This window comes from Urocampus carinirostris, chromosome 15 (assembly GCF_059441175.1).
Source record: "Urocampus carinirostris isolate Australia breed hairy pipefish chromosome 15, RoL_Ucar_1.0, whole genome shotgun sequence".
Lineage (NCBI taxonomy): Eukaryota > Metazoa > Chordata > Actinopteri > Syngnathiformes > Syngnathidae > Urocampus > Urocampus carinirostris.
Window position 1 is genome coordinate 37,142,246 of NC_142363.1, and position 19,287 is coordinate 37,161,532.

Here is a 19,287-nt window from a genome sequence, read left to right on the forward strand (position 1 = left end):
TCCCTTATTTCTTGATCTCTCTTTTTCTTTCTCTTGAATCTACTCGTCCGGCCCCCGACAGAACGTTCGTTCTATCGTGTGGCCCCCGAGTTAAAATGAGTTTGACACCCCTGTGATAAGGTGACACCACGTCAAAAAAAAACCCAGATTTAGGACTTTAAATAGCAGTTTTGGAAGACAAATCGATCAAATAAGATACTCATTCAATTCGATTTAGACTACAACCAAAACAAAACGAAACACACAATTATAATATGCTCTTAATATTATTTTTTAGGACGACGTGCAATGTGTACCATTTCTTTGATTATTTTGCTGTAATCCAATAAGTTTAAAGACATCTGGAAAACAAAACAAAAAACACCAAACGTTTTTGAGTTTTCAAATGTCTTCCTCCAAGTAAAAATGACGTGGGGCACATTTACATATATAACTAATGTACAATTGATGTATAATATACTTGGGAATTTCCCCCTTGTGTTCATTGAAAGATGAGGTGCCTCGTTTGAGGGGTCCTTATGTCTTAACAATGCCCAACTGAGTTCAAAGAGCCTATTTTGGGGGATTTCCCACCGAGCCCATTTGTTTTTATCTTACTTTTCTATTTGATGTTTTGGCCAAAGAGCGCACTGCGCGGGAGGAAAGGAGGCAAGGGGGTACGGGGAGGGAGGAGAGTGATTTTATGTGCGTGCTCTTGGTTTTCTTTTATTCTCGGATGAAAACGGCGAAGGTAAGAAAAGGAGGGTTTCTAATACAGACTAAATGCCAAGCCAAATCCTGAAAAGTATAAAAGGAACTGCAATGATGATTCCAGCCAGAAGATGGCGTCAGCAGGTAGAATATTTTGAAGTTACGCCCTTTAAACGTCTACTAATTACAGTTTCTTTATATTTGACTTTTCTATGTGTTTGGGCGGCACTTATTGTTTCCTTGAAAACATGACATTCATATTTTCGTTTGAATCTTTCATTTTTCTTGTAACGATACAACGATGGATATAAAGAATGAACAAAAAACGATGAAGTACATCCTGCTGTTCAGAAAGGAAAGAATTGTTTTGATCATGAGGTAGAGCCCTCGTCTGGGGATCAAGAGGTCGCAGGTTCGATTCCCGGCTCCTCCGTGTTATATATCGAAGTGTCCTTGGCTGCATGGCCGCTATTGGTGTGAGTGTGTGTGAATGGGTAAGTGTGAAGCACATTGTAAAGCACTTTGGGAGCTCTTCATTGACTTGAAAAGCGCTATAGAAATGCAGACCATTTAGCATCTTGATTATCCTCAAAAGGTTTGGAGGCCGACTCCCTATTGGTGTGTGAGTGTGTGTGAATGGGTAAGTGCAAAGCACATTGCAAAGCGCTTAGGGAAGTCTTCATTGACTTGAAAAGCGCTATAGAAATGCAGACCATTTACCCTTTAGCATCTTGATTATCCTCAAAAGGTTTGGAGGCTGACTCCCTATTGGTGTGTGAGTGTGTTTGTGAATGGGTAAGTGCGGAGCACATTGCAAAGCGCTTTGCGAAGTCTTCATTGACTTAAAGCGCTATATAAATGCAGATCATTTCATTTCATCTGATTTGTGTATAAGGAAACACATGCAGACAAAAAGCTTGAAAATAGCATCGTTTTATTAGCGCAAACTTACAAATAAACGGCATTATGATACAATGTTTGAATTCTTTCTTAAAATAGGATGTAGACATTATTACAGCGAGAGCAATCTCTCGGCAGCAAAATAAATATGCGGCGGCGACTCCCCACTGCCGTTTTCCTCCCGAAATCTTCATTTCCCGACGCGCTAGCTTCCGTCGGGATGCTTTTGGTGCATTTCCGGAGAATAGGTCAAGAGCACGATCATCACCCACAAGTGCAGGACCGCCTGCGACACAGTCCAATGTCAAACAAACTCAAAAGGGGTTTCCGCACGATACAGTGGAACCTGGGTTTTCGAACGCCTCTCTGTTCGAACCAATCGGAGTCCGACCAAAAATGTAGAGAAATTCTTGCTTCGCTGTTCGCTCAAAAAAATCGGAGTTCGAACGCCGGGGTGGATGTTTCACATCACATTTTTTGACTCCTTTTCATTTTCTCAGGTGCAATCGCACCTCCAATACACTAGGAGACGTCCGAGATGAAACAAATGTGTAGCAAATGGGCCGAGTTACCGAGTTTCACCACACCGATAAAGCTGCGGCCACCGGAGTTATCGTGACTTTAACGACACTGTCACGAACCGCTTCCGAAAAGTGCTAAAAAGAAGGCAGAAGCAAGTGTCATCGGATAGATATTTGAAGAGAAAAGAACATCCTGTAGCAAAGAGATTTGAAGGTGTGAGCGCCCCTCGGACAGAAGAGCTCCCCGAAGTTTTTATGGAAGAGGACTCTCCTTCCAAACAATCATTTTCCTTCTTCCTCCATCCCTCTCACCGTCCATCTGCGCCTTCTGCTGACCACCACAAAGGTCCAAAAATCCTATTCATAATTCTTTTCTTTATCCTTTTTTTATTTTGACACGTTCATGTTAACGCGAACGTACGATTAGCCCGGGTTACATTTATGTTATTTGTGTCTTAAAGGTAAACAAAGGTAAACGTTCAGGGTGTTGGAACGGATTAAAACGATTGACATTATTTGTAATGGGAAAAATGATTCCCGTGTTGGAACAAACGGCTTTTCGAACGGGGTTCCGGAACGGATTACGGTCGAGAACCCGGGTTCCGCTGTACTCGGAAATACTCGCCATGTACAAGATGACCAAAACCCTGGCCAGGGGGTAGCGCCTCAAGAAGACCCCGAGTCTGATGCTGAAACCAGAGAACCGGGAATAAGACCACCCCGATGCGGTTTTGGGGCGACTCTTACCTGAAGCGGTCGACGGAACCGGCCGCCTTTCGCACCGTCCCGTACACCCCCGAGTCGGCCCGGTGTCCGAAAAGCGGCGGGACGTTCCTCTGTCGGGCCCCTGCGCCCAAAAAGGAAGTTTGTCCTCTGCGGCCTTCCGACCGGATCTCCGAGGCGTTCGCCGGGGGGACTCACCGGGGCCCTCGGCGGCGACCATGTTGATGGCGGGGCCCCCGGGGTTTTTCAGCTGTTGCTCGGTTCGCTCCAGCTGGAAAAGCAGCGCGCTTTTCTCGGTGCCCAGGGCCTCCAAAAGCGTCTGCTTCTGGATCAGCGTCTCCGTCAGTTGGTGCAGTCGGTTCTCCAGCTCCGCCTGGCCGTTGCTCAGCGTCTTATTGGTCAACTGCGAAGAAACCAAATAAGAATAATTTCCTTTGTATTGTCATTCTTTGTAAGAACGAAATGTCGATACACCTGACCCGTTGTAGCGAGCCGATGCAGCCGCAGCCAACAGAGGGCGCCGCCATTTTACCAATGTTATAAGTCTTAGGTATGACTCGGCCGAGGCGCGAACCAGCGACCTCCCAGTCCCAAAGCGGGCGCCCTACCATCTAGGCTACTGAGCTGGTAAGAATGGGGTCCTGGAGAAAACTCGTCCCCTGTGCAACTCCCGACGGGGTCCCACGCAATGTTCCCTGTCATTTTCCTTACGGGTCTGAGCGTTCAGACAAAGTCGGTGAGCAACGCTGGAAACGACAGTGAGCAACAGCAATCCCAAGTGTGGCAACTAAGTCATGATCAAACATGTCCAAAACTTGACATCAGGTTACATTTTGCTGAGTTTCCGGCAATGCAAAATCATTTTTCACTTTTGAAGGAATTGGCTCATGTACGATGGCCTACAAACGTCATTTGTTTTTACAATTCTTTCACAAGATTTCCATTTCTTTTTATTTCCTGACATATTTTGTCGCATAATATTAACATTTTTGGGGGCTTATTGAGTCGGTTGTAGGATACAGAACTGTACTTCATCACATTTTTGAGTGGAAGTACAATGTTGGCAACAAGATTGACTTGGTATCATTGGAAATGATTTCAATGCAACACCAACTTTTTCTTCTTCTTCCCTGTTTTTTTCTCCTTTTTTAAGTTCTTTTTTAAAAAAAATCTCATTGTGTTTATTTTTCCCTAGCTGTTACCATTTTCTTTTTGTTCTCTATTTACTTTTTTCCTTTGTTTGTTTCTTTTTTTTCTGGCTTTTTTCTGAATTTTTCCTTTTGTTTCTTTTTTTCTCAGCTCTTCACTACTTTTTCATTTTGTATTTTTTAATTTTTTCTTCTATTCCCCCCTTCCTTTAAGTCATTTTGTGCATATTTTCAAATAATATCTTGTCGTGTAGGGATTAAAGAAGCAAAAACAACTTAAAGAGCCGTTTGGGACTTGAAAGAGCCGGTTCTTTTTAGTGAGCCGAGCCAAAGAAGCCGGTTCTCGAAAAACTACTGACTTGACTCAACTTGGTTCTACTTCTACCTTGACTTCAACATAATGCATTTAGAACACAGCGTCAGGGGAACCCTTGTATTTTGACCTTCATGCACTGTAACTTTGACTTAATTCACTTTTCAATTAGCAATTTGGAGCCCTGATTTTTGTGAGCCGGCTCGATTTTCTTGTGCGCCGAAAAGCTCTGGGTGGTGCGCAATTGCGCACACACGCAGCTTAGAGGGAACATTGCGCTGGCTAGATTTTCTTGTGCACTGAGAATGAGCGGGCAGTGCGCGATTGCGTACGCGCGCAGCTTAGAGGGAACATTGGTCCCACGTCATTTGAATCGGCAGTGAAACACTTCTAAGAAGACACACTAGAAAGCCCGAAGGATACTACTCATAATAAATAATTGGAGCTTGTTTAAGAAGCTTTAAAACCGCCCTTCCTTTGAACTCGTCAAGTATCTGGAGCATCGCGTTTGCGCCTGTGATTAAACCTCTCAAAACGGCCAGAAAAAGAGAACTTGTGTGTGAATTGTGCCAGTCCATTCTTCTTCTGATAAATGAAGGCTACGCAAGACGAGACATTTTTTAAGAAACTCAAGATCTCCTACCCGGGTGTGTACTGTTCCGGACAGAAAACAGTACTCAGAGGCTCTAACTAGAGAAGGAAGAAATGTGGGGGTAGATTCGAGTCTATAGGTCGAGAAATACAGGTCCTCAACAGGCAGCTTGGTGAAACACCAGCCTCAATATTTACAGCAGAGGCGTCAAACTCATTTTAACTCAGGTGGGGGCCACATGCTAGAAAAAAAAACTCTCACGGAGCCAGGTTAGTATATTAAAGAGAGAGTGATAGAGATAGAGAGCAAGAAAAGAGAGAGGAGAAAAGAACAGAAGGGGGAAGAAAGAGACAAAGAAAGCAGAAATGAAGAGGGAAAAAAGACAAAGAAAATGAGACATTAAGAGAAAAGTGATACAGTGATATAGAGAAAGTAAGAGAAACGATAGCGAGAGAACGAGAGAGAAAAAGAAAGAGATATAGAGTGAGAAAGAGAGAAAACAACATAGCTCCGGTTGCCTTGCGACTGTTGCGTGCCTTTGTCGATATCAAGCGGACACATTTGAGAGTGCGGCTGATATTTCTTTCTGTGCCTCTCTGGGTGTTGCCTTGCAGGCCAGATCAAAAAACTCGGCGGGCCCGATCAGGCCCGCGGGCTGCATCTTTGACACCTGTGCTCTACAGCAAAGAGGCGATTCCGAGACGCAGAGTGGGAAAGAAAGAGCCGTCGTGAGACCGGCCGACAAAAGGAAGAGATTCGTACGGGCAAAAGAACACATATATCGTTTGATAAATAAATGAGTGACTTTCATGGAAAACACTAGATTGTCTGTGTGACCCCAAACTTTGAGCGTAAATGACACAGTGTGGCTTGAAGGAGATAAATCCACCTGATTCCTGAGTTTGTGAATCTCCTCTTCTCTGTCTTGAACTCGGTTCTCCAGGGTGCTTTTGGCCCGCTTGTGCTCTTCTTCCACGTATTGCAGCTCCTGACAAGCACACAGAAGGTCTACCGAGAGGAACACGGACGACTTCACGCGTCCGTGTTTTTTGTCCTCACCTGCTTGTGCTGCTCCAGCTCCGCTTCCAGTTCCTGTTTCCTGCGCTTCACGCTCGCCAATTCCTCCTCAAAGTGCGCCGCCTGCTGCCGCCACGATTCCGCCTCGGCCAGGGACTGACTCTCCAGATCCTGATATTCCGAGACGGGACCTCCGATATACGTACTCTCCATCTATGACTTTGAAGGCCTCTTTACCTGTAACTCGTTGCGAAGCGAGTGCATTTGTCCTTGCAGCTTGTGGATCTCCTCTCTTTGCAGTTCCTTCTCGTGCCGCAGCTCTTCCATTTCCAACGCCGAAGCTCCGCCGCCGTCGAGGGAGTCCAAACCCGAACCTTCCTTCAAACTGCTGATCAGCTTCTCTTTGGACTTTGAAATAGACACGGGAAAGTCATCGGTGGTTCCTCAATAAAAATAGGAATCGTGTCACACGCAGTCATAAACAATCATGGGAAGTTGAAAAGACTCAAGTTCTCGTCGTGTTTTATAAGCTAGGTGGGCCGCAAAGTTTGAGATTTTTTGAAGCACTTTAACAAAAAGATATAGAATCCCCAAAACTGCAAAAAATTGTCATGCAATTCTCCTCCCATTGGCTGAAAATTCTTCTCATTTGAAGGATTCTTTTGGGTTCACTTATGACTATTATTATTGGTTTCCTTTTTTGATATGATCTTTCTTTATATCTATATTGCCCCTGTTAGAATGATTACTTTATCAATACACACTTACATTAGTAATCTGACTCCAATTTCTGACCTTCCCCAAACGCCACTCATCCAACAATACGCGCGCTCGGTCTGCAATAGAAAGGTATCAGGAAGCCGGCATTTCACACACGAGTGGATTTATTCCTAACACACAAATCTAATACAAGCAACTGGGTCTTCTCAATACAATCTTGTGCGTCTCTGTTGCCACGAGCAGGCACACCTCATCCGAGTGGCCCCGCATTAATTTATACTATACAATATGCAAATAGCACAGCAACAAAACATTCTAGCATAATTCCATTGGCCATGTGTATACTGCATTTATCCCTAGCTCGCTCCGATCGGTCTTTCCTCCCCAGCAGGATCACGTGTTGGACCCTCCTGGTTGTGGTTGCAGGCCTCTGAGTCATCAACCTGTTCGGGTAGTCACCGTTTTGTTCTTGAATTGTTTGTTCTAATTCTTGCACCACACATCCGCGCTCATGCAGATAAGCAGCATCCCCTAACAAAACATTCTATGCTTATATTTTGATTCCCTTTAATGCTTGTATTTTGATTTTCCTTTACCCCCTTCCAAGATTTAGTTGTTCCGGCCTACGAGTCCCTTACATATATTATCTATAATTAGTTTTACTTGCACTGAAAGGAAAGGCCATTCATTTACTTATTTTTCTAAAGTGTAATTGTTAATTTCACTTATTTCACCCCAACAAAATGAAAACTGATACATTTTACTCAAAAATGGGGGGAAAAAAACATTAAAAACACATCTAGAAAATAAAAACGCCCTAAATGATCCGAACGATCTCACATTAATATATTTTTTATTTTGAAAATAATTTCTTACAAAAATGGAATGCAAAGAAAAAGGAAAGTGATGAAATGATCCGCCATATTAAGACAATTGGACAAGTTTCATTTCATGTCATAAATATGTTTTGTATCTTAAGAAATACCGTTCAAGTTAGTTGTTGTTTTTCTTCATTTACCCAAAAAAGAACAAAAAGGAATTCATTTGACTCCAAAATTAGACATTGGGAGAAAAAAACATCAAAAAAGGGGAAAAAAAAAAGAGAAAAATATGGAAAAAGGTTCCTGCTAATGAGAGATTCATTTTTCCTTCTTAGTGCACAAACCTTTTACAACTATTTTTTAGTGTGAAATAATTAGCGCCTCCCAGGGGTACAAAAAACTTCCATTCCGTAAATAAAAAATCAGATTCGAATACTAGACAAAAATACATGAACTATCAGACCAATTTTGAATCGTATAAATTATGATAGGAGGAGAAAATTGGACTTCTTTTACATAGTAGAATCCATACCTAGAGGTCGCTGCCATGTTTGTCTGGGATCTTTGTGTTACGCTGTACTTTTCATTCGCATTAGACATTAGTGCCATCTAGTGGATAAATATGACAGAATTGGGCTCACCAAAACGAGTCTCGATAATGCCTTTGCTCCTATGCGAATCACACGGTCAGCCGGTGGAGTCAAAGCGAATGTTTAGTATGAAAAGGAGAGATTTGGTTTTGCGACCCTGGTAATGGCAGGTCGAGTCTGTCCTTGAAACTGACGTGCGTATTGAAGGATTTTTGATTTGATTGAATTGACTATAAGGGATTTTACAAATGACAGTTATTGAATGCAATTAAGATTTTTCACAGAGGGGGCTTAAGTTCGAGGACAGGTCACGCCGTTCCGAGTGTGGAGTGTTTTGGCTGGGGAATTTTGATAGCGAGGCGCTGACGAGGGAATTAGGCCTTGTTTTGATAAACGCTTGGCATTGTTTTGAGCTGATATGAGTTTCCTTTAGACATGGCGGCGCCTTTCGGCAAGGAGGTGGTGAAGCTGGGTTCTGGTGGCCGACGCCCTGACGTGTGAAAAGACGGAAGACGAAAGAGAGACGAGAGATGGGAGATCGTGAGAGGGAGGCTCGACGGAGACTAATTCGACAATAATTCGGCGAAATTCGATGTAATTCACTTAGTTAAATACTTTAAGAAAATAAATCTGCCTGTCTCTTGTCAATATTTTTCCTTTAATTAAGAAACGAGCATGCATTGTTAGGAGAATAAAGTTTGTGTCTGGTTAATGGAGTCAGATAACTTATTTGAACAATTTAGTAAACGATACATTAGTAATATGTTTTTTTTCCCGCGACTAGTGATGATGAAGGACATGCTAACGGCACCCACTTCTTTTTGAAACTTGAAATAAACAATGAATAACACATCTTTATTGCATGTATCGTTCATCATCTGCCAGGCATTTCCGGATGCCTTATGTTCTCAGTGTAAATCACCGCCAGGCTTAGTCCGTTTTCTGAGGGAAACCCCCGAGCGACGGGCGCTCACCTGCAGGATGCGCGTGGCCTTGTTCTTGTAGTCTTGCAGCTCCAGCTCGGCGGCCCGGGCGGCGCCCTTGGCGACTTTCAACTGCTGCCCAAGGTCGTCCGCCCGGAGCTTCTCGGCGAGGGCGTTTTTCTCCGCCTCCTTCAACTCTTCGGCCAGGCGCTGGCGCTCGCGTTCCGTTTGCGAGAGCCGGCTAGCGTAGTCGCTCTAATAAAAAAGGAGAAAAGGATGTCGGGTTCAGACATGATGAAACCTTGCGCTCCATGGAGTATGCAGGACGACTAGAAATAGAAGCCGGGGAACTAAATGAACACAAATCATCGAAAGCTTAAAAAGATGACAGGAATCCATTGTATCCTTTTATGTACAGTATGCATTTCCCTATTTGTTTTGTCGTATTTGTCATCCATTTATTTCCGTATTTGTTTTGTGATCTATTGTGTCGTTTATTTGGTCATGTATTGATGTTGTTATTTACTTTGAAGTGTATTTAGTCGTGGATTTATTTAGCTATTTATTTGTCATTTCTTTATTTTGGTATTTTCTCATGTACTTTTTCACATATTTGGTTGTGTATTTTGTCATTTCTTTGTTTCAGTATTTTTAGTGTCATTTATTTTGTTGAATATTTTGGCATATTATCATTTATTTCAGTACTTATATTGTCCTTTATTTATTTCACAATTTATTTTGACATTTTTTTGTCATTTATTTTGGAATGATTCTAATGTGTGTTTTTTCATTTTATCATTTATTTCAGTACTTTTTTTGACATTTATCTTTTCAAATATTTTGTCATTTATCCATTTATTTTAGTATTTATATATTTCAGTATTTGTTTTGAAACTTTTTGTCATTTATTCATTTTGGTATGATTCTAGTGTGTATTTTGTCATTTATTCTGTTGTGTATTTCGCCGAGTATTTTGTTGTATATTTTGTCATGGAAAAATATATTATTCAAATAAGAGGGCGTGTCAAACCGGCTGAAAAGATACAAACGACAAAATCCACAAAAAAAAAAAAAACAAGACTTGCCAAATTACACAACAAATCACAATGCATATTGCACAACAAAATAATTGACAAAATCCGCAACAAAATACATGAAAAAATACACAAGAAAATAGAGTTAATGACAAACTAAAAATACAGGACAAACTGAAAAAAAATACACGACAACATACATTAAAAAATACACAAGAAAATAGAGTTAACGACAAACTGAAAAAAAATACACGACAAAATACATGAGGAAAGAAGCTACAGAATATTTGACAAACTGACAAAGTACAGGACAAAAAACACAAGACAACTGAGAAAATTCAAGCCAAAATGCAAGAAATGAATGTCATATATTCAGCTATGAGGTGATTTATTTCTCGGTTGATTGACTTGTATGGCGATATATTTCTCCATCTATCGGGATGACTCAGAACAAAGAGTCCTCACCTGCATTTGTCTAAAGCGGTCCTCTTCCCTGCGGACGAGCAGCTCGGCTTCTCGCAACCTTCCGTGAACGTTTTCTAGAGCGCTGGCGTGCACGCTGCTGCCTTCCGTGTGGTCCGCCATGATCCTGAAAACGGTACAGAAACTTCTTTCTCACGAAAAACACCTCAGAGTTCTACGACTGCAACAGTCAAAGAAATAGTCTAAACTGGAAGCCATTGTCGACTATTTCCAACAGAGCGAGGTATCGCTACATGAATAGAAGCTCGGCTGAGGGTCGCCCACGCCACCTGTACTCGTGAAAAGAGCCGTATATGGCTCGCGAGCCATAGGTTCCGGACCCCTGTGCTAAACCTTGGGAGCATTTTAGCCTGGAAACAGAAAATTAAAAGACTACTTGCAAAATTGGCAAAGTAGAACTTGCCTATCATGGCAGTAAAAGACCAACTGCAAAATGTAGAAAAAAACAGTTGCACTTAGCAAGTCTTTGTTTTTTTATAAATCATCAGACGTTACCCTGACGCAAAAAGTTTAACTAACAAGGTCAGATAAAAACCGATATTGTTAACCTCACCGCATTACTGATAGTAGAGTGAATCATTTATTCTTTCAAAAATCTGTGCGATAGTGGATTTCTAACGCGATAATGGCCATACCAACACCCGGTGAATTTGTAAGAAGAGAGGTTTTCTTCTTCCTAGGGGGTGCATGACAAAAATGTAATAGAGAAGCGCTGGTCTGACCTGGATTTTTCCTTCTGCGCTTCCTCCAGCGCCAGGCTGCGGCTCCTCAGCAGCTGGTCGGCTTCTTCTAGTCGGACTTTGAGCACGGCCAATTGTCCGTCTTTTGCGGACAGCGCCTCCCTCAGGTCGTCCACTTGCGAGCGGAGACTTCGAATAACGCGATCGCTCTCGGATTGTTCGGCGTTGCGCTTGTCGGCGCCGAGACGGGCGCTTTTCAAGTCTGAAATAATAGATTTGACTCGAGATGTTTTCCAGGTTTAAAATAAAATTGGAAAAAACAGGAATAAAATAAATTTAAATCATAGAAATTAAAATTAAATACAACGAGATAAAATAAAATTAAAAACATAAATAAATGAAAGAACAAAAACAAAATGAGACGACAAATAAAATTAAAATAAAAACAAACATATACTTGGGAGAAACTAAAAGCAAAAGAAAATTAAAACAAAATAAAATAAAGTGAGGAAAAAATGAATTAAAGACAAACTACATAAAAACAATAAAATAAAGATAAATTAAAAACAAAAATGAAATTAAAATAACAAAAAATGAAAAAATAAGAAAATAAAAAATAAAACAGAAAAATGAAATAAAAAATAAAAGCAAAACAAAATTGAATACAACAGAATGAAAAAAATAAAAGATAAAATAAGATAATAAAATTAAAAGACAAATTAGACATTAATATAATTAAAAGATAAAATACAAAATAAATTTAAAAAAAGAAAAACAAGATAAGAAAAATATCACATTACACTGAAATAAAACAAAATGGAAAAAAAAACAAAGTAAATTAAAAAATAAAATCAATTTGATACAAATAAAATAAGACAACCTTTTTTCAGGTGATTAAAATGGATTCGCACCTTCCTGCATGTCTTTGGATCGCTGTATGAGCGAGGCCATCTCCTGATTGAGCGAGCCCACCTCCCCACGCAGGAGTTGGTTCTCCAGACGGAGGCTGGAGAGAACCTGATCCCGAAGTTCCTCCGGGGGGGCCCTCGACTCCTGCGGGACCGCCGGGCCCGAGTCGCTCGTGTCGGCTGAGATGAAAGCAACCATATTTTTTTATTGATCCTGATATTTGTCTTTCAATAAGTATTACGGAAATTGGACAATGTTTAGTGAAGAGAGAGATCTGGACCATTTGAAACCAAGTCAAATGTAATATGCATTTAATAAGAAATCGAAAGATACTACTTGTCAAAATTCAGAAGTCCATTTCCTTAATTTATAGTGAGAGCAAGGAGCAAATGTATCCAGCAACCAGACATGAAAGCTGGTGCGAATCCCCACCAGTGACGTAAAGACATCAGAGTGACTTGGATACAGCCGGAGAGGCTGAAAAGAGCCCGTAGCTACAGTTGGTCAGAGCTGCTGGAAGTGGCCAACTCAAAAGGCCTGTAAATTGCAAGAGCTTTAGATAACACTAGCGGCGAGGCCGAGCTTGCAACCAAGTGGCCAAAATAAGTGACTAGAAAAGGAAACAGTGGGGGGGGGGGGGGGCTGATTCATGGAAGATGTCTGTATAATGGAACTCAGGCTTAGCTGTTGCGGTAGAATAGAATAGAATATACCTTTATTGTCATTGTTACAAAATGGGTTAACATATTGTGACAACGAAATTGGGCAAGTGGCGTTTAAGTGATAAAAACATCACTGGGACAAGCTACCCAAGCAAATGGTCATTCAGGCTTCAGTAGTACCAAGATGGAGGACAACTACCAAAAATTCATCAGAGAACGTCCCAATTTGTAAACCTAAAATCATGTTTATAGTCAAGTCATTATATATTTGCACCACTAAGGGTGACTAAATATACACTCCTAAACAAACACACAGGAATGAAACAAAATATCTATTTTGCCTGTGTCAACAAAAAAGATAATTCATATTTAATTTTCTTGACTTAAAGTTGTTGCTATTGAATCTCATTGCGATACTTTTTCAATGCACTATTGTTCTGATGCAGTACCTTGGAAATATTTCTCTTTTGAGACTTTTACGACATGTTTTCGTGTAGTGACACTTTGTCTAATCTTGTTGACAATGCATGCTAGTTGTTTTTGATAACAATAAATCTGTATCGTACACACTGGGGCTTTGAAACCACACGTACTTTACTGTACACTATATCAGAATGGATCAACATTACACATACAGTACATTACATTTAGGAATCCTTGCCCATGCAGATTTCAGATTAGGGGATGTTGTAATTGTGGCCTGTAATCGGGTCCGGAACCTATGGCTCGTGCGCCATTTGGCTCTATTCATGAGTACATAAAACAATCTATCTTCATTGCTAAACCATTTTCTGATGAAAAGCCACAGGAAAAACTTCAACCCAAAACAAACTCTTTACCTAAAAGCTCTCGCAATTGGATTTGGTAAGTGGAGCTATAAACAGAGAAAGCCCACTCTTGTTCCTATGCCCAGCACCTTCTGCACTGAAGGTAAATGCGTTGGTAGATAGATATCCTCATTTGCAGTATTTTGTGACATTTCTACAAAAAATTTTGCTTGCACCTTGTTTTGAAACGATTTAGATAAAAAGTGACAGTCAAAACACTCTGAAGTAAATCCAGAAGGGAGAATCATTTGAAGTGGTATATTTATATTGATATAGGACATAAGCTGTAGCATTATTATTATTTCATAGATTTAACTTAATCATCAAACATCCCAGAGTGAATCAAAGCATGGATTAGCTTTTGTCTGGAGAGCGTGTTTGGCAGTTTTTATGAATTTTGTCTTCAAACACATGATGTGGCTCTCTCCCTAAAAAAAAAAATCGAAATTCATTTGCTGTTATGGCTCTTTGGGTCCAAAAGCTTCCCGAACCCTGGGCTATACAATAAATGTGACTTGACTTGAATCATTTTGACATTTTAAATATTAAAACTCCTATTTATAAGAGCCCTATTCGACAAAAAGACATCTGAAATACCTACTGAAATCCCTTTTCAAACGTGTGGCCTACCTTGGCTTTTGTCCTGCTCTTTTTCCGGCGTCTCTTCTTTTGCTTTCATACCAGGAGACGACAGAGAGCCGGGGTCTGCCGCCCGGTTCGTGTCCTGCGTGGGGTTGGGAGTCGACGGAGGCGTCGGACTTTTGTCCTCAGCCACAGGTGCTTTGACGCCAGCCTCCTCCCTGGGAGGATTGCGCCGATGACTGACGGGAGGCTCGGAGCTGTTCAAAAAATCAAAGAGCATGTCGTCGTCCACATCCAACGAGCTCTTTTTGCGTTTGACGAAGGAAGACGAAGAGGCGGACGAAGATTTCCCCGACGCTTGCTTGACGGCCGGAGCGTTGACGGGGGCGGACGAAGCCTTTTTGATGTTGCCTGCAGCCGAGGAGACGAAACCGTAGGCGTGGGAGCTAAGGTGGCCGGCTTCCTCCTTGTATTCGGAACCGAGCACAGCTTCGTCCCCGTCGTAGTAGGACGTCGCTGCGGTCTTGGTTTGACTGTTGTTCAAGGCGGTGGCGGCACCCTGGTCCACTTGATTCAGGAAGTTCTCCGCTTTGCCGGCAAACTCGGCAAACCAGGACATTTTGTGCGCTGGCAAGAAAGACGGAGAAAATGGGGATGACGTCGTTCTCGTTAGGACTGTGCAATTAACCGAAATTGATGTGACGTAGTGCGATTGTGTCCTCGCAAGACACATAAGTTCTTCTTCGTTTTTTGATTTCCCCCAGGATTTCTCCATTCAAGTTTAAGACTTTTCAAGACCACATTCAATGAAATGTTCGACCAATCTTACACCTATTCTGGCATACAGACGCGGGAGGTGCAGTGTTCATTTTACTTCTGAAAAGTGATGCATGCTCAAAAATCTATTGGTCCCAACAGAGATCTATGGGTCCCCAAAATTTTGTGTTATCGAGGTTGAAATCGGCGACAAATATATCATATAAATCTATATATTCATTCCGTTTTAATCATCAAATTATGAATTCATTTTCTGCATCAAATTATTGTTGGTAATATACCGATTAAAGGGATAACCACAAACCTGTCTTTTTTATTTTCTCCTTTTATACTTCCTTTTTTTCTTGACTTCTTTGTACAACATAATTCGTAATATCAATCATCAAAGCAAGTGAGCCGTTGGAGAGACGGCTCTTTTTAATGAGTTGAGCCAAAAAAGCCGCTTCTCTAAAAAAAGACGGACTTCCTTTCACTACACAACGAGATCTCGTTGGCCGAGATCGGCGTGCAGACAAAAACTCGAACCGCGAGACCAAAACGACGATGGTGGATCTGCCTGACGAAAGGTTTGGAGTGCGGTAAATCTTTGTTAAAAAAGTAATCGGGTAATAATGACAATTATGTGGCAAAAAGGTTGCGTCCCGGGGACGTACGTTGATTTGAGACGATGCGTCCCCAGCAAAAATAATGCGTCTAGGACGCGGGGAGGCGGGTAAACGAGAACACGGGAGGTGAACGGCAAGTGTTATGGACCCTGGCGCCCGACACCACCCGGCTGCAGTGACGGGAACTTTAAAGCGCAGCGCCAAAGGAGCAAGGTAGGTATTGCGTACCCGGCGGTTGGACTGCGCTGACACCAAGAGGGACTGGCCCCTGACCCAGTCACGGCCAAGTTAGGGTTAAGGGCGAGACTAATGATGCCATGAGCAAGACCACGCAGGGTTGGGGTCTGGGGTGTATACAGACCCAACCGGCCGCCTGGGCAACTCGCAAGCCACTGTTGGTGGGAAGGACAAGACCAAATACAACACAAAGGGTTTGCGCATTAGCTGGGCGACCCTTCATAAGCATTCCTTGGTACAGCCAGATAACAGTTATAACCAATAAAAACACTCAACCACAACAGGTTAATCCTACACTTACCCATCCCAAAGTTACGCTGATGACGAGAGCAGGTTAGAGACGTCATGCTGCATTTACGACACATTGCATTCATTGGTCAGAGATGAAGAAAGTCGGAGAATGTGAAAAAATATTTTACGACACGTTGGATACTTCTGTTGGTTTATATATATATCTATCCATCTACCCCGGTCATATCCCTCAAGAGGGGTGACCGACAGCAAGACAAACACATACAATAATAAAGAAAATAAAAGGGAAAAAAATAGCACAAAAAAACACACACACAAAATTTTTTGGACCATGGCCAACCCAATTGCCCAAACATAAAGACAAAGAAAGACAAACACATACACAAAAACAAAGAAAAGAAAAATGGAAAAAGTAGCAATAAAAAATGTTTTTTTTTTTTTTTTAAATGTGACCATGGCCAACCCAAATGCCCAAACACGTTAAGCAACTCGGCATCGAAGTCGGTCATGCTTTCGTCCCTCCAGATGAAACGGGAGACAAAAAAGCGGCCGTGTCGCTCGGGTCAGGGTGACACAACACACTCTTCTGTCTGACAGATTTCACTGGTTTACCCGTCGCATCATACAGTTTACTTATAACAGTTATTAGCTCTAGCGCGTAGATAAAGAGGGGAAAATTAGGACATTTGAGAGTTAAATTCAGGACTTGTTAACAAAACTTAAGACCTTTTCCAGGCCTTCATTCAAAGTTATCAAATGTAAAACGTTTTCAAGTTTTGACGATCTTGGGGGGTTTGGGTTAGCTAGAATAAAAATTAAAAATGGAAGGGAGCTTGATTGCGAGCTAAAATAGTAAAAAGCCATCTAAAATAGCCAGATAGAACGCTGAAAAAAAAACTGGATAGCTAATTTGAAAAGAGGCCAAAAATTAGCTTGATAACTAGCAAGAAAAGATAAATTATTGCGAGACAGCATGCAAAATATGTAAAAAATAAATAAATAAATAGATAAAGGTAGAGCGCTGGTCTTGGGACCAAGAGATCGCAGTTTCGATTCCCGGCTCCTCTGTATTATATGTGGAAGTGTCCTTGGGCAAGACACTGAATCCCTGATGCCCCCAATAAGCAGGTCGGCGCCTTGCATGGCTGCTATTGGTGTGTGTGTAAATGGATAAGTGTGAAGCACATTGTAAAGCGCTTTGGGAGGTCTTCATTGACTTGAAAAGCGCTATAGAAATGCAGACCATTTATTATTTAATTGCACTAGCCAATAAAGTCCAGCCAAGGTTTGCAAGCCTAACATTACCCTGTAGCTGTGGGTACATGCCACATCATCCTGCAAGGCGTGATCATTTTAACACAATAACACACAAAGAACCCTGGTAAATTAAATGCCTACATTCCAAAATATGTCCAAATGTGGAACAAGCCTCACAAATGCCAGCCAGGCGACACTTGGCTCTGCCCACCGGTGATGACGTCACAATGTTTTTGACGCTGTAAAGCGAGCGGAATACCGAATTTTTGTTGATCTTTTTTTCCATCAACCAACAGATTATGACAGTAATTCTTGAACACAAACAAAAGCGAGAACGTGCACTTTCATTCAAAATGCTTAATTGTGGTAGCACTATAAGAGTTAGCTACCCAGCTTTGGCTAAACAAGGCTAAGCTAGGTTAGTTCTATCTTACCCTTGTAACCGACGTCCAAATGTCCGGAAAAGTTTCGTGACACAGCACTATCTTAAAATATAGATTAATAAACAAACGTCGTTTGAATATAACTGACGAAATGTCATTTTGCAATAACAGAGATGAAATTGGAAAAAAATTGCTCTTCTCGACGTGGACCAGGAAGCAAACTTCCGAAGACCTCACAACAACACAGATGGCCACAAAGTGCCTGATCCAAAAATATCGTAAAATATGTCATCACAAAATTGTTCTTCTTTACATTGTTATCATATCAATTATCAAAAAATACAGAGAAATAAAGAGCTTTTCCACGTCACAAATAATTTCATAACTTAATTCAGTCCGAAAATGAAATGTTTATAAAATCGCCTGATTAGAACAAAGTACACGCCTATAAGGGGACTTCCCTTATATTTAAATCACTTGATAATTATGTTAAAATGTTATAATACAAAATACAGTTTATTGAAAAGGACACCATAAATTTGGCAAAAAACATACCTGTTTTTTTTAATTAGCTATATTTAGCATTACAAATATTTTCGATACAAATGGTGTGGAGTTTGCATGTTCTCCCCGTGCTTGTGTAGGTTTCCTCCGGGCACTTTGGTTTCCTCTAAAGACATGCACGTCAGGTTAATTGGCCCTGCGTGAATGACAAGTGTGTCGAAGATAGCCGGCATGGGCTCCAGCACCCCCGCGACCCTACTGAGGATAAGAGGTGCAGATAATGGATGGATGAATAAAAATTGCATGCATTTTTCTAAGAAAGGCTAATAATAGATATGATCAAACTATAAAGTGCAAGATTTAGAAAGGACTGCTGTAAAATTAAAACCAAAAAGGTGAAGTGGGGACAAGTACTGCAACAACTGTGGAAAAAGGTTAACCATACAGTATTGTTTTTGTTGCTTCTTATTAAAAATAATTATGTAACATTATGCACAAAATTACATTTAGGGGAAACATAATGCTAAAAGAAAAAAGACAACAATATAAAAAGAAACAACAAAAAAAAGGCAAAAAAAGAAGAAACATTATTAAAGAAATGAATAAAGTTAAAGGCGAGAAGACTCCAAAGAATACAAGGAAAATGAGGAAAAATAAGAGGAAAATGTGAGTTAAAAAAAGAAAGCTTGGGACAAAAATAAATGAAAAAGAAGAAGAAACTTCCTTACAGACGCCTACCAAGTCAGGCAAATAAATTCCTGTTGAGCATTTCCTCTACTCAGGCTGCATGAGAGCGGAGCTTCTCCGCTTCAAAATGCGTGAAAACGAGGCCAAGACGCTCACCGTCTTCGTGCTGCTGTAGACTATAAATGATATTGTCATGTCTATAGACAATGACATTCCAATGATGTTATCAACAAAGTTGCAGAGACCAGTGCTTTGCTTCAGAGAATTTGGATCTTTTGAGTAGCCGACTTCGAATCTGTCCTGAAACTACTTTATAAGAGTTTAGTGTAAAGCCCAACATTCTGTTAGGAAGGCAAATGCAATTTTGAAAACATATTTAGTCATTTGAAATCATCTATATCAGAATCTTTATCGAATTTTCCTTTAAATTAAAATGGTGAAGTATTTTCT

The 19,287-nt window shown here is 41.1% G+C and overlaps 1 protein-coding gene across 3 annotated transcripts; it reads right to left on the reverse strand.

Moving 5' to 3' along the window:
- Positions 1-1,607: 1,607 nt before the first annotated feature.
- On the reverse strand, positions 1,608-17,886 carry golga5 (golgin A5). Of its 3 annotated transcripts, XM_088354239.1 has the most exons (13): positions 17,698-17,886; positions 14,184-14,762; positions 12,067-12,243; positions 11,198-11,417; positions 10,458-10,581; positions 9,010-9,213; positions 6,142-6,312; positions 5,947-6,075; positions 5,777-5,875; positions 3,033-3,237; positions 2,859-2,958; positions 2,737-2,800; positions 1,608-1,876 (listed from the first exon to the last, which is right to left on the reverse strand). In XM_088354239.1, the coding sequence occupies exons 2-13, from the start codon at positions 14,752-14,754 to the stop codon at positions 1,796-1,798; spliced, it is 2,145 nt and encodes a 714-aa protein (XP_088210365.1). In that variant the 5' UTR covers positions 14,755-14,762; positions 17,698-17,886; the 3' UTR covers positions 1,608-1,795. The 3 variants fall into 3 exon arrangements, with proteins under 3 accessions (XP_088210365.1, XP_088210366.1, XP_088210363.1); XM_088354240.1 differs by lacking the exon at positions 2,737-2,800; XM_088354237.1 differs by lacking the exon at positions 1,608-1,876 and having other exon boundaries at positions 1,886-2,800.
- Between the last annotated feature and the right edge of the window lie 1,401 nt (positions 17,887-19,287).